This window comes from Sinocyclocheilus grahami, unplaced genomic scaffold (assembly GCF_001515645.1).
Source record: "Sinocyclocheilus grahami isolate Dianchi unplaced genomic scaffold, SAMN03320097.WGS_v1.1 scaffold137.1, whole genome shotgun sequence".
Lineage (NCBI taxonomy): Eukaryota > Metazoa > Chordata > Actinopteri > Cypriniformes > Cyprinidae > Sinocyclocheilus > Sinocyclocheilus grahami.
The window spans coordinates 1,936,580-1,953,422 of NW_015505316.1; the positions used below are offsets into that span (position 1 = coordinate 1,936,580).

General features: G+C 36.1%; 1 protein-coding gene across 7 annotated transcripts in view; it reads right to left on the minus strand.

Moving 5' to 3' along the window:
- rap1gapa (RAP1 GTPase activating protein a) overlaps nt 1-14,285 on the minus strand; it is a 72,837-nt gene extending 58,552 nt beyond the window's left edge. For all 7 annotated transcript variants that reach the window (XM_016280137.1, XM_016280140.1, XM_016280142.1 and 4 more), the window contains exon 1: nt 14,199-14,285. In XM_016280137.1, the coding sequence (XP_016135623.1) occupies nt 14,199-14,242 (44 nt within the window). In that variant the 5' untranslated portion in view covers nt 14,243-14,285. The remainder of the gene's footprint in view (nt 1-14,198) is intronic.
- Nucleotides 14,286-16,843: the final 2,558 nt, after the last annotated feature.

Genomic DNA, 16,843 nt, shown 5'->3' on the forward strand with positions numbered 1-16,843 from the left:
TCCTGTTAACAAACGTTGGTTTTCACGAGACTCACCGACGCATGCGCAACGCTGACCTCATACGTCATGCTCCCGGAACTGCTTCTGTGTACAACTATTGGCGCAAGCTATATTAAAGTGGTTATTACATTTTGAATATGCAAAAACGCATCGATTTGCTACAGGAGGCCTTTGTTCACCCCCCGGAGCCGTGTGAGACACTTTTTTTTATGGATGGGTGATTTTTATTTAAGTTCTTTTGGACTGAAGCAATGCAACACCCACTGAGTGGCATTAAACAGCTTGAAAGATCAAAGACAATTTTTAATATAACTCCGACTGGATTCCTCTGAAAGAAGAAAGTCATATACACCTAGGATGAGTAAAACGCAGCCTAATTTTCATTTTTGGGTGAACTAACCCTTTAAGTTGGCATTAATGAAAAAAACTCCAGGCAGATATATTCATAATACACATCTCTCCATCTATAATTTGTATCTTATTAAACACCTGAATTATTAAACATCTGAATTGTCGATTTAATGAAGACATGAAATCATTTTCCTCTCGGCTGCTAATATCTAAAGACTCAAATGAAACCCCAGCCTCTCCCCTGCTTTCCTCTTGAGTGAAGTTCGATTGAGAGTAAATCAGATATTTAAAGTCTGAGATTGAGAAGAGTGCAGTTTCATGTGAAATTAAGTAAACCATTCACTCCTGGGGTTCTGCCACGCAGCAATGTTTCATTAGCATCCCATCTCTGTCTTCAGCGAGTTTGAGTAACCACAGCAGATGCAGGATGAAATGCACAAACAAGGAGGAGAAACTAATGAAATATGAACTACAGTCTCAAATGTGGTGCTGGAGAAAAGTACAAAGCACTAAAAGTCAATTCCTGAGCGCTGAAGCTCGGAGCACGACTAAAGATTGGTAGGTCAGCCCGTTAAGAAGTTAATTGTAAACGATGAGCCGTGAACGAACGTCATTTATGCTCGCAAACGCACTCATTGCTGTCTTTCCCAGCATCCCTCTATATGTGTTAATGAAGACTCTGCCAATCTGCTCATCTCTAAAAGCATATTCTATGTCACCGTTCATGCGCCGCACACCTGCCAGATGCTCTGGCCGTCCCACCAATCTCACGCCGTATGCCAGACACACCAAACCCCTTACAACTGTCACACTTCATATTCCTGTACACGTATACAGTGCTATTACTCACTGCGTGCGGACGGACGTAGGATCTCCTCTCTCGTCTTGCAGCTGTGAGCCTCTCAAGTCAGTCGCACACCTGCTAGAAGCATTGATCCTCCCACTATCACTTCATTTATTGTCTGTATCGCTCGCTTGCTCTTACTCTACTGCTCTTTTCCTCTCTCTTCTTTCTTTATGTGTCTCTTACCCTCCCCGTTTGTGCTCTTGCGCACCCGTCCCATCCCCTCCCCCGCTCGCTCAAACACTGAGGGCTGTCCATCTGAGCTGTCTGATGGGGCTGTAATTTGCATTCATCGTGCTTTGCCTTAATTAATCGCACACCTCCCCATCACAGACTGCTGCTCAGGCAACCAATTCACTAACAAATGATGTCCTATATCCCATTTTAAAACTGTAATCCTACCTTTACATGATTTTTTAAACAAATTTCTCTTTGTCTGTTCCTGACATCCGCTCTTGAGCCTCCAGGGCGTTTATGAATTCAAGAGCTTGTTTCTCTTAAGTTAAGGATCTATTAAAAGCACAATGTAAAGGAAGTGGATTAGATGAATGAATGGGAAACCATGGAAACAGTGGTCATTTACTTATAAATACAATATGGAAGTTAAATATGGGAAGTATCTTGACAGAGCGTCCCACTTGTTACATCAGAGGGGTGACGGCACACATGGTCCACAGATAGAACAATTAAAGGGAAATTCTTAATGATTTATTAATTTCAATCCCGTCCTTTCTTCCATGCAACACACAAAAAAAGACAATGCACGTATAATGTAATGTGTGAATCTAAAATAGGCTATGAAATAATTGATATTTTTAAAATGTTTTTGAAAGAAGACTTTTATGCTCACCAAGGCTGCTTTTGAAAAATACAGAAAAAAACATCAATCTAAAGAACTGTTTCCTATTTTAATATATTAAAAAAATTTAATTTACACCTATGATGGCTAAGCTGAATTTTCAGTGGTTTTCAGTCTTTAGTCCTGAGTGTCACCTGATCCTTCAGATATCAGTTGAATATCCTGATTTGGTAGCCTACTCAGCAAATTATAGGCCTGCATAAATTTTTTATTAGACTGATATAATAAATTATAAATAATGCCATAGGTATATATCATAAAAACTGTCCAATAATGTGCTATATTCCAATTTTGAGCTAGATGATTTGATCCATTGAAAAGATCTACCTTAAAAGAATGATTTGTCTCCAAAAAAAATCATATTTGACTAAAAATAATGATTTATTCACGGAGATAAACCCACTAAAGTGCACTTGGAAAACTTGAAATACAGCACACACAAGATGCTTGAAATACATTATGATACCCCTTTTTTTTTTTTTTACATATTTTTTTTATGACAGCCAAAACCCTTATTGAGTTTCATTATATTTACAAGAGTGGCTAAGATATATATATAAAAAATCTTTTATGTTCCACAGAAGAAAGAAAGTCATACAGGCTTAGAACAACATGAGGCTGAACTGAATACCCATTTTTAGTGAACTGTTTCTTTAAGATGCTCCTACATATACGTAACAAGTAACTGAGTCAAATATGCTCAGTTTAACACACAGACAGCACCTCACTGCATCAGACGTCTGCAAACACAACTCATGCGTACCATATGACAGCAAAATACTGCTGTCCACAGCATAACTCAAAGAGATAATGCAGGATTAGAAGGAAATCTTCTACCCCTCTGAGAGACGTGTTTTGTAGTAATCAGTGAGCATAATCTGCTGGCCTTGGAAAGCTGAAAACACACAGCTCATGTACAACTTCCCATGCAGAGAATAAAAAAGATCACGTTAAACTGGAAGAGCTTTTATTAGAATATGAATAAGATGTTAAAGATGGCAGATAAAAATACAACATATAAATCAAAAACTTTCTATCTTAAACTGTCTTTCTATCAAAAAATTTTAAATAATTATTCAAGATATTTAATTGTAAGACATCTAATTTCAGAGATTTATTTAATTAATATTTTATTGAAAAATAAAAAAGGAAAGTGTGTAAATAATATTCCTTACCTAATGTAATTTTCTGTCAGAGTATTGCTCTTTGGGACATTCCACATCCTATATTTTAACGTCCAATGCTTTTTATGTAAGGGCATCTTACTTTACGAGATCTCATCTGACTGCTCTGTGTATTTCACAAGTTCTATCTTAAACTGTCTTTCTATCAAAAAATTTTAAATAATTATTCAAGATATTTAATTGTAAGACATCTAATTTCAGAGATTTATTTAATTAATATTTTATTGAAAAATAAAAAAGGAAAGCGTGTATTCCTTACCTAATGTAATTTTCTGTCAGAGTATTGCTCTTTGGGACATTCCACATCCTATATTTTAACGTCCAATGCTTTTTATGTAAGGGCATCTTACTTTACGAGATCTCATCTGACTGCTCTGTGTATTTCACAAAGAATTTCTAAAAAAAAGTCTAAATCTATTGCATTTTCCCCTCCTAATCCACACCCAGGTTAAATGTACCATCCCACACTGAGTGTTGTCTTTCAAACTGCCCAGAAGCTGTCATGCTCATATCTGATCTCTAACTCTCCCTGATAACTTAAACCTCTTCTAATGATGGCCGTTGAGCCTCGCAGGTGTTCCACATCTCCATCTGTCCTCCGAGAGGTGGAGAACAGCACAAAAAATGATCTTAAAACAGAGATCAGTTAGTAAGTCTAGACAACAGCCTCAGAGAAAAAGTTGTTTTTCTGCCATAAAATAGATCCTGTTCCTGTCTCAGTATCTGTCTTTAGGGAAACAAAGACAAAACCACAAAAGCAGAGTAACTCAGACTAAAGACATTTTTGGCACATTAAAATTGTAAAGTGAATCACATACACCACAAGATCTCAAAACGATACTTGGTTTAGTGTGTAGGTGAGCTTTTAGGTGCATTTGAATGTGGCAAACTCTTACAGCAGCATTACTAATACATTGTGCCGTTCTGACTAATAAAGGCTTACTAAAGACTCTTCCTCCTGAAATGCATGCCTGCATACTCCAAGAATATTAATCTATTCAAATGATAATCCAAAATGCCTTAGAATATATGAATAATAATGTGACAACCCCAACTTAAGCACAGGGGAGGAGGAAAATCTCGAAGGAGTTAGCTCTGTTCCTCTCTTTCTCTCATTTGACATAAAAAAGCAAGAGTGAGAGAGTTTCAGGATAGTAATTTTGGCTGCAGTGTCACTACATTGTACAATGTACATCATTGATTACAGTCTTGATTTTTATGCTTTGCAAACATTGTTGTTGTAAATTTTGCAGATACATCACCAACAGAATGTTACTTATGTTTCTGACATAGATTTTGTCATAGTTTCGTCCAAACTTTACAAACTACTTGTAATCTTTGAAGCATCAGTTAGAATGGATTGAAATTAATAAATAAATCAGGTTTGCACACTGTCCTCATTTTCAAGCCAAAGTCTGCTTAATAAAGCCCTGATCAACAAAACAAAACTAAACCCCTGAACAAAAAAACAAAAATAAAGCTCCTAACAACTGTTAACTACTTGTAATAATCGCACGTATCAGATATAATGAATTGAACATTAAAAACAAATCAGTTTTGCACAGTTTCTTTATTTATAAGCCAATGTCTGTTTATACTGAACTATTTTAGCTGAACTGTCATAGGCTTAAAGTTTAAATGAACAAAACAGAAACGAAACTAAAGCCCTGAACAAAACAAAACATCCTGAACTACAAAACAAAAGCAAAAAGGGAAACAAAACAATAAATGATACAAAAATAAAGCTCTGAACAACTGAATTTTGTCGAAATCGCAAAGAACTACCAATCTCAGATATGAACATTAAAAACAAATCAGTTTTGCACACTGTGTCCTTATTTTCAAGCCAATGCCTGTTTACCCTTACCAAAAAGTAGTATATTTCAAGTTTATTTTATTAAGTATACTTAAGTAAAGTTCAAGTATATTTTAAGTATACTTTATGTAGTAAGTATACAAATATCAGTGTACTAGTAGTATACTTGTAAGTGTACTATTTCAATACTCCTTGTGATTGAATTGGCCCACTTTCTAGTATATAAAAGTATACTTTTAAGTATACTTTAAGTATAACAGTAGTAAACTTACAACAATATTTTAGCTTGTACTGCAACTATACTAAATGTGAACTTACATGAATACTGATAGTTTTCTAATTAAATACTTGTAGTAGCATTTTTAGTACACTTTGAAGTATGGTCTTAGTAAACTACTAGTTTAGTAATTTTATACTGCAAGTATACTCGTAAGTTTTCTTTAAGTGAACTTTACATCATACTTTAAGTATACTACTATATCCCTATTTTATGTATTAATTTGTATATATTTTGTTACATGAATATCTGAACATACAAAACACCAAAAGAAAGAACAGGGTATCTGCTTGTAAATAAAAACATTTTATTCTAGCTTCATGCATTCTTTTTTTAAACACTTGAATGTGGGTAAGTTTCATAAATAATAATAAAAAAAGAAATAAACAACATTTTGAACAAAAAGCTGAAAAAAGACTATGAATTGGATTCAGAACGATAATCAAAACGTAGATAGAGTCGATCAACACCCCAAAGCTTGACAGTCATTATTACCTCTTCATTGGTCGACATTATGTCTGATGATCGTGTTAGAGTACATGTGGAAGCATCTGTTGTTTCGGTTTCTTCTTCACTTGTTTTTTGGAAATTCTGTACAGAAAATGTGTACTAGCGCCCCCTACAGTATAACAATGAAAACACGGATTCTAGGAACACAAGTATAGCTCAAATATATTTAGACTTTTTCTAAGTAGGCTATAAGTCAGGTATACTTAAATGTCATTTTAAGTATATTTCTGAGAAGTACATAAAAAGTAGACTAAAAGTATACTTTCCTATTTTTTTGTTTAAAAGAAGTATACTAATAGCACACTTGAATAAACTTCTTTTTCGTAAGGGTATACTGAACTGTCACAGACTTAAAGCTTAAATTAACAAAATAGAAACAAAACTAAAGCCCTGAACAAATATCACATCACCTTAGCCACAAAACTCATCTGCATATATTTTAGGACAAATTCATGCAGCATAACCTCAGCAGACCCCCTGCTCTCTATCGCTTCCCCCTCCACAGTTCCCATATGCATTTGTGAAGAAAACATTACTCAGATCAGCTCTAGCTCCATCGAAGCCAAACTGAGTCATGTTCAAAACATTTACACAACAGGATCACAACTGCTTCCACTGACCTCATCTCCTGTGTGGGTGGTTAGCTTTTTTAAAAAAAACATCCCCATTCCCCACAGAGGCAACTCATCTCACCTCTATACAATTTGCATGATCTGGCTGTTGGATAAGTCCGATGATGGGTTTTCATTTTTAGCCATAATATAAACTGTGGTCTAGTAATGTAATGTGTAGTCGTAGAGGGGCCAGATGACAAGTGCATCACATGATGCAGTGACATGTTTTCATCCTCTCAGGGGCAGAATGATGTAACTCATGAAGGCCTGATGCTGTGTGACCAGGAAACAACCTCTAGAAACACACAAGATTTAAAGGTCCCATTGACATGGAAACGCCCTTTGGGAAGACGACACCTATTTATGCTGGACTCCACCCACCAAATGAGCAGGTGCAGCCAGCCCATGCAATTCATTATCTATAAACATTGATTTTCCTTTAACAAAGTGGCCAGTATATATAAGCCTACTGTATGCTGTTAATCCCCCCAAAGCAACATGGAGACATCAATCACATCTATTCACTTCCAACCCACTGAGGAACCTCCACAGCAAGACAAGTTTAGGATTTACGATAAAGGAATGAAAAGGCAGTATGTCCTTCACCTATTCTATTTGATCTCCTGTACTGCTTCAGGATAATTCACACAAATGAGGCGAGATGGGTTTTTCTCAAGTGGTTTTGCTTCAAGATCATGAAATTATATGGACAGCAAGTGGAAAACATGGCAATATTATTACAATTTAAAATTACTGCTTTCTATTTTAATATATTTAATTATTTTAAATAAATATGTTTATATACAGTATACACACACATTTTTTAAATTACATATATATATTTTATGTTTCTAAATGCCTGTTTCTAAAAGTTTCATGCTCCAATAATTCCCCAATAATTCACAGAACAAAACAAACCGTCTCCATGTTCATCCTTGCTGCATGGGATTTAAATGTAGTCTGACTCATAATTTCTTTGTGTAGTTCGGTTCATGGTTTTTGAGGATGAGGGCATTTCACACAACCTATCCATGGCGTCTAATTTATAGGTCCATCATGTGACACATGAATTCGCTCTAAAATACCCATAAAGTTTTGCAAATATTCTAACTGTGCATGATTATATTGCATTTTCTGACTTATATTCATCATTGTTTCCCCTGATGAACCACCAGTTGAGAGCCACTGGGTTAAACCATTCACAAAATTACTAAACAGACCACTGTCTCTACTGAGCAGTTATTAATATCTTTGTTTTTGCAAAAAGAGAATGTGAACTCCAGAGCATGTACCATGACTCGGAGCTTCTCACAGCTGGGGAGAGAGAGAGAGAGCGAATGAGGTGTCTGATGAACCCATGAACCCAAACCACCATTTACAGCAATTAAAGTCTCCCCTTCTCTCCCTGGCTCAGCGTATGAGAACCCAAATGACCCGCCCCAGGAGGACACAGATGGGGAACAGCTATACATCACCTGCCCCTAGCTGGCCTTGCTAAAAACTCAAGCAGCAGCATCTGAGATTAACTGCTAATTCCTTCATGTTGACAACAACTATTTAAAAAAAATGTTATGCAACTTATTCAGAGATTTAAATTCTGAATTCTGCAAACATCTCTTTTGATGCAAACTGTCTGGAGTAAATCTACTCTAAGAGGGCCTATTCAAAAGAAAACTAGAAAAAGTACAAACCTATCAGGTTACTGCAGACAGTTCCTGTAACAGCAAAAAATGTAAGAAAGGCCCCAGAGGATGACAGTAAGAAGGGTGTCTGAGGCGAGCACAGGTTGCTGCTCTGATATTAACTGCTATTGACACTGACATTCCTCAACCTACCAAGGCCAGAAGCAGCAACAGCATCCTGGGGATCCGAGCAGTTTTGTGGGACCTTTATCCATGTCCCACAAATATCAAATATATATATATATATTGTTATATATTTAAATATTTGTATTATTATTTTATTATAATTTTTTTAAATAATTGTTATACATTTAAAAAAATGTATCTCGCTATAGAATATTTTTTGTTTAAAAAAACCTAATAAATTTTACATGCAAGTATGTGAATGTGTGTAAAATACACAGAAAAATAGACTTGTATTTCATAAAAATATAATCATAATGCAATATAGATATATATAGTATCATACATTCTTTTAAGAAACCCCAGCACTCACTATAATATAATCTTTTATTCCTGTTTATGCACTGAAAAAATATATATATTTTTAAGAAATTGGCCACACTATATTTATATTTCATTTATATTTTTGTATTTAAAAAATATTTAAAATTTTATATGTGAGTGACTGTGTAAAAAGGATATATATAGTACATGCATTTTTAAGAAAAATATACCATAATGCTGTATATATTACCATAAGTTCTTTTAAGAAACCCCAGCACTCATTACAGCAAATTTACATTAAAAAATCTTTTAAAAATAATTTTTTTCATCTTAGTGGTCCAAACGTGACGACCACAACTGGCTTTTTCTGTGGGTACAGCTAATGCCCTCCACTAGCTGCCTGCCTGCTGAGTCTGTAATGGGTCAGATGAGTGTCTGCCTGCCAGAACCTCCAGAAGTGAGCTTGGACTGAGCTTTGATGCATGGCACATCAATCTGACATGCCTCTCATCTCCCCATGTCTCTGCCATCAGAACACCCCATGGTGCCTCTGACCCTGAAGGTATTTTGATGGAATAAACCCAAATGGGCAGCTTCAGTTTGAGGAGGGGGAACTTGTACATCACAGCATGCTCGGGTCTAATATTTTTTATGAGTGCTGATATCCACACTGATAAACTAGCTGCTTTCCCCGAGGCCCAAGCCATCATCATTTCACTTTAACTATTCCTCTATAGAGATCTCAGCATGAGCTGAAAAAGCAAAAAAGAGTGGTGTGGATATATTTCTGTATTTTCTAGAATTTTAGCAAATAAATCTTTTTGCAAAACAGCTTCTGGGAAAATATGGTACCTTATCCAATGGAAATAGAGCAAAAGGTTTAAATGGGTATTAGAGTTATTGCCTGTACAAATGTTGAAGAAGCTTGGAGAAATGCTGACTAGATCTTTACTAATGCTCCTCATAAATTTAAATGCCATTCCTTTTTTTAAACAAAATACTTGTGATTCAAAACTGTGAGTCAATGAATCTTCTGCCTAAAACTGTGACACTATTGCATAATCAAATTTTTATGAACCATGGGAGCATATTCATGTGTCCCTTGACTGTTGCTGCTCTCCATCAACCATACAAATGCACATGCTTCAGTTAACATTACTATGCTTTAAAAAGGTCGCTCATCCTTCACACTGAAGTTCATGCTGTTTCCTATACTATAAAGCTACTATAGAAAACTGTCACTATGCCACAAAAGGCGTGCGTGTGTGTGTGTGTGTGTGTGTGTGTGTGTGTGTGTATGAATGAAGAATGATGACCTATCTTCCCATTGTTAAAGGCTTTCTCTGACAATCTGATAACAGCCATTATACACAGATTATTATTATGACAGAGATACTGATTAAACATGCATACAAGCATCTTTACAAAACGAAAAAATTAATCACCCAACGGGAATATGTGATTAATAGAAGATACAGTAAGACTTCACCAAAGTGTATTCATCATAAAATGATATAATCTTTTTTATACACCTAAAGAGTTTCTAAATATGCATATTTCTGCAAATGTTGTTTTTAATACGGATTTTGTGTGCCGTGTCATTTCAATGTGCTTCCATTTATAAATGTTGTCTCAGAGAATCATGGACTAGCTTGTCACATTGCTGCTATATTTAGTCAGACAGTTGCATGTATGAGATACACAGAGGCAGTCTGGGCTGATTAAGTTTGACAGCTCTCTCCTCTCTTCTCCTTGAAACTCTAGCCGATAGATTCCCATAAACACACACAGATACAGAAAACTCACCTGTATGCGGCGGTTCTTGTGCATGCATACTGTGAAAAACTAAACAAATATAGGCCTAAACTAGAAAAGAGCCTACTTCTTTGCTCTACAACTATGAACTGTGGTGGCGCACAGAGTCTGGTAAAGAAAGCAGATCACTCAGGCAGTTCTCAAACATCTCAGGAGCATCATTATACAGACAAAAGAGAGGATTGAAGAACATTCTGCTTCTCTGAGACTCATTTAGAGGAAGTGAAGGTATAGTTAGTTAAATACATGGGGAACGCAATAGTTGTAGAGGCTATATTGACAAAAATTGATGAAATTAATGAAATTATTTCTGTTTAAAAGAAAAGTTGCCAAACTGCATGTTCAAATTACAATTATATTACACAGTTATGAAAGAATATGTATCTATATTCAGCACCTGCATAAATGAAAACAAGAAAAAACGTACCTAATGCACATTTTTCATCATTCTAGAAGTAGAGTACAATTTTTTTTTTTTTTTTTTTTTTTTTAGAAAAGGTATATGCATCTTCGGCAAGTGATTTAAATGCACCTGATGACATGCAGTGATATTGATGACACAAACTTGTAAATACAAACTTCTCAGGAGGACTTGTCTATGTATGGCTGTGTGCGGCTGCTTGCACCAGTGGACATCGCTCTACTCTATCGATCTCATCATTTTCCCAACAGGCTGTCTGGGACAGAAAGACATTGTGTGCTCTTAATGGCTCATTGTATTATTTTAAACAAGCCTCCGTATATCTCTGTCTCGTTTATTAACGCCAGACAGAACTCGGCTCAACATCGGTTAGACAAACGTGCTCAATTATATAAAGCAAAATAGGACACTATGGCAGCATACTTCCAGAAGAAAAGATCAACTTCGACTTAAAAGCAGAAAGTCTGAGGAAACCATGTCTCTCCTCACTGTGACACCTGCACTTTGTGATGAAAGAAGAGTAAAATGAACTGTTGTCACTCCGTACTGACATGACATATTTTTGCACTTTTTTCAGAGATACTTTATCAAAGCCAGGGATGTCTCTTTGATGTTAGGGAAGTAAAAAGGGCAACAAGAAAGACACTTGATTGCTTTCAAACCTCTCCTCAGAATGTCAGCAGCCTTCTCATAGCCGCAGGACATTCAGAGTTAATGAAAGCAAGTAGCTAAAGTCCACTGAGTTAATGGGAAAAATATACAGCATGTGTATTATTTCTGCTACAGGAAGAGAGGTGAGTCTCTCTGGAACTTGAATGGGTTTAGCTGACCTGAGATGGCGTTAGATATAGTGTGGACCAGCAGCCTGTAATCTGAGTGGCGTATTGTGCGTTAAGTGCTTCCGGATTTAGCGCTGGCCTGGTATTAGGGATGCTGTTGTGAAGAGGAGGACTATATGCTACAGAGCTGCAAAACATGCAGCTGGAGCATTCATTTCCCTGAGGGAGAACGAGAAGGTTTGGAGTTTGATACTAGCATCAAACCAACAGGGATAGTTCACCCAAAAAAATGACAATTCTGTCATCATTTACTCTCCCTCATGCTGTTCTTTTGCTCTATCTATCTATCTATCTATCTATCTATCTATCTATCTATCTATCTATCTATCTATCTATCTATCTATCTGTCTGTCTGTCTGTCTGTCTGTCTGTCTGTCCATACAATGAAAGATGCTATGAAGAAAAACAAAACAAAAACACATCTTTTCAACATGGGGTGAATAAACGAACTATGCTATCTTAAACAATTTTTTCATGAAAATTTACGCTATAATTAAAAATTTTGGGGCTGCTAAGATTTCTTAATGCTACCTGCTGAAAGAAGGCTCTAATGCTCTCCAATGCTGCTTTTATTAGATCAAAAATGCAGTTAAGCAAAAATAAATAATTACAAATTAAAATAAACTTTTTTTTTTCAGCATCACATGATCCTTCAGAAATCTTTTTAATATGCTGATTTGCTGCTCAAGAAAAAAAAAATCAAAGTTGAAAACAGTTGTGCTGCTATTCTTGTCTTTTATGAATATTAATGATTTTATGAATGATCTTTTATGAATAGGAAGTTCAAAAGAACTGCATTTTATTCAAAATAGAAATCTTTTGTAAAATTTTAAATGTCTTCACCTATTTTGATCAGTTTAATGTGTCCTTACTGAACAAGGACATATTAAACTGATCAAAACCCAAAATTTTTAAACAGAATATATCCCTAGTATTATTATTATTATTATTATTATGTGTAAATGGTCTTATAAAAGCAGTACAACACTCAAGTATGTGACTACAGTCAAAGACAAAATGGGTTGTACTATAAACAATATAGTAGATATATCTAACTATCTTAATTTATGGATTATCAGTTCTAATTCAATTTCAGATCTCCCCAATAATTTCAGATCTCCCTTAATGCACCACAGTCAAAGGTGTAATGAAACCAATTAACCAACTTCATGTCTTAATATTAAGGTTAAGATGTTAAACGCATTTATTTCTCTTCTGGGAAAACAAACAATAAATAGTGATGACTCATCCTGCACACAGATATTTTTGTCCAATCACATGCTATCTACATTGATGTCCCTCCCCCTAACACCACATGCAGTGGACCATCTACTGAAAAGTTCAAGGCTCAAATACATCAACACAGGAACAAAAACTATGCTAGTCAGGCAATTTCATGCCATCTTTATCCCAAGACCTAAACCTGATGCTGCTATATGCACATAATGACAGTGACCTATATTGCCCATATGTACCAAAGAAAGAGAAATAGTCTGAATATAAGAGATAGAGCAAGTGTGAGTGAAAGAGACAGGGAGATAAAGATGCCTTATCAAAAGATAAAAGTGTCTTGATTCACATTCAGTAAGCAGCTCCATTCCTCTAATGCAGTATCATTGCCGAATATTGAAGCATTTCTGGATCTGTGCAAAGATTGCTTTGTGACACTAAGCAAGGTGCCTTCATTAAGCAAACCAATCTAAATCCATTCATGCTAATGTATGCCACGTCCAAGAGTACAATCCGCACATAATAATCAGTGTTGCCAACTTCTTTCAATAGAAAGTAGCTAAAGCCAGTTTGAAAAGTTGCTAAATGTCGCCAGATGACGTCATGCACTAATTAGCATATTAATGATGTCATCTCGTCTGTTGCCTTTTACATTCGTTTGTCTCTCTGTGCTCACATACTGTATTTTAATGCAGACAAATTCTCAATAAAACTGTTTTCATTTATATATATTTCTGTTTCTGTTGTCAGACAACAGAATAAATATGAAATAGTGACTGAAATGCAGCCCTTTAAAACTACATAACCAGCTCGCCCTTCCAAGACGTTAATCTGCACAAAAATCCTGCTTTATATTTGAGCCATCGTCTGATGAAATGAAACGCACATAAGAAAAGACAAGACACAGACTATTCCTGTGCTGTAATTTCGGCTATATTTGCATGTAAAATTAGAGAAGCAACATAATATCTATTTTAACTGAATCTATTTTAACCTCTCAGCCGCTCGCTGTACAGAGCAGACGCAGAGAGAGAGGTGTGTGCGCACTGACCTCGCGCCGTTGCGTCAGTACTAGCGATCACAGAGACTCGCTAAGGTTTGTCCAAGAAGTTGCTAGATTTGATTCTTTTTTGGAAAAAAAGTCACCAAGGGGTCTGAAAAGTCGCTAAATCTAATGACAAAGTCACTAAATTGGCAACACTGATAATAATGACCACTAAACAAACACTCGCTGCGCCACTGGCGAAATATTTACATTCTTTTCATATTCAGATCTGCCACTGAAAGACCTTCCCGATTTCAAACTCACCAGAACTTCTTCGGCCTCCTGATTCGAAAGGGAGAGCAAGGCATATTGTGGATGTGTCAGGCTAATTGAGATCTGTCTTCCTTCCTGAAGGTCTCAGGCCTACAGATGGGATTATGGCCTAATTCTGGATCACAGTAGTCAGATCCTGTCTCGCTCTGACAAGCTAATGAATCCTCTTCCTCTCAGTCTCTTTCAAAGAACCAAAATAAGTCTCATACATAAATTTGCAAAAAAGTATTTTTGATGAATTAATACCACTATATATACACCATTAGAATTAAAAAAGATACTTTTTCTATACATGGTCATATTTCATGATCATAGCTCATATTTCGCGTCCAGTTCGCACAAGATCCAAAATATATAAACAAACTGCAACTCCAGCAATGGACTAACTGTCAAAGTCCCATCACAAAGCCACTGAAGCGTGATGTTAAAAGCTGCGATTGCCGTAAATATGAAGAAATCCTCAAGTTGTCCTCAACTGCTCTGCGAGGAGGTGGTAGGGCTCTTGTCTTGCAGGCTGTTTGCTACACAGGCGGAGACTGATGCAGGCCGGGTCCTGAGGTTACACGTGGAGGGACGGATGCCGTCGGAGTCAGGAATCTGGTTTATCTCGTGGGTTTGTTAGGACCGACCTTCAGGCTGCTGTCCATCTGCACCTGGCATCCTGAGCAGGCCTGTACACGGCCTGCCAGCACACACACACACACACTCTCACTCACACAGACAGGGGCGTGAGAGTGTCGTATGTGCGCCTCAGCCAGTTCGTCCTGCCAACACTGCAGAGTTGTCTCCCGTCGCTGTGGCAACAAGGCAGCAGGGCTGCAGTGTGTCCTCTGCGCTCCGGACCATTCTCATCCAAAACCACTGCCTGAATCGAAAACATTTAATCTGTCTGTCCTCGTTCTGTATGGCTTTGTGACACTCCCTGAGCAGAGTCAAACAATCCCACATGTCTTGACTCTTGACATTTTAGATACAGAGTTAAAACCAACAGTATACAACTTAGAATTAAAAAATTGTCTGCCTACCTTATTTGCCTATCAACTATCTGTCTATCCATCTGTCTATTGGTCTATCTGTCTGTATATCCATCATCTATTTGTCTATCTATCTTAGTTAAAAAATATATACTAAAATGTTTTTGAAAAACATTTATTTTGTGCTAAGTATACTACAAAATACATTCACGTATTTATGTGATTAATAAAAATACCCTGCAATTGTACTTTTGGTATATTTAAAGTCTGCTAAATTGGAACAACTAATTTAAATTTGTGCTTAATGCACTTTAATTGTGTGGGCGTAGTGCTGAGGTCCAACTAAAGATATACTTAAGTATATTTGACTGTGCTAATGTGGAATTATTGCAAGTACTCCGGTACACATTAAATCGCTTACATTTAAAGACTGGTATAATACAGAGATCATACAATCTTTATTAATAGTGATATTAAAACACATTTTAGGCATAATGTTAAGAAATATGCTTTGTGTAATAAAGAATTACTCAAAATAAAATGTTATTATAATTTTATATCAGTAAGTCTTAGGTGATATGTCAATAATAGATATGAAGTATACTTATGAAATTAATGAATTTTAAACAAATTATGGCATAGGATTTTTTTAACTAGGGTATCTATCTACCCACCCACCAATAAATCTTCAAATTTCAAAGACAATACTGTATCGATTCTGTATCCTCTTTGATTTCTCTAACTGAAATCAAACTGAATTAAAATTGAAATCTAAATGTAATTCTCAATGGTGCACATCCCTGCAACAGTAACCAGAAATTGCCTTCTGGTTACCTGCAACAGTAACCAGAAGGCAATAAGCTAAATATGAAATGTAAATGGTATTACGAAGGAAAAAGCAGCTGCAACACCAAAGGGCCTTTGAATGGTTTCCTTCCAAGTCACTTAAAGCAGAGAGAAAATGGTCTTTCCTCTGTTACTGTGTCCTGGCTGATACCCTTGAGCAAAACAGCATAAAAGCTTGTGGTTTCTGGAATGGCTGTTTCAGGCTATGACTGAGTTAAATGAAAAAGACAGTACTTACCACAAACTCCTGGCTCTGGAAAATGTCTTGTCAACTCTGAAATGACAAAAAAAAGGCATTTTAGTTAAAGAAAATTCCTTGCACCTGTTTTTGTTTACCAATGTCCCTTTCAGAAATACCCTATTTAGAGTCATATTCATTGCTTATGATTTAGCCTTTATTCAAAAATAATTTTCCAGTAATAGGGGAAGTAATACTGTTTTTTCCTATTGTTTGTAATGACCCTTTCCCATGTAGAATTAAATAGCATTTATTTTCTTTTTCAAATTAAATAAATAAAATTATTTGAGTAATTTGTTTCTATCCATTTATCCTCAGTCAACATTTGAAAGCAATCAATTACCATTAAAAACAGCTAGCAGTGACTGAAACAGATGTTAATATTGAAAAAATCTTTATATATATTTATATCCTATATGAAAAATCTGCCAAGCACACATTGTGTGGGGAAAATGTTGACTCAGGCATGATCCTGGCCACCAGCAGATGGTGTTGTGATGCAACACTGGCTTGTCAACTGAAGAATTACAGTGCAAAATCCGCACTTCTTACATGCATCACAGCAACACAGAAGATTA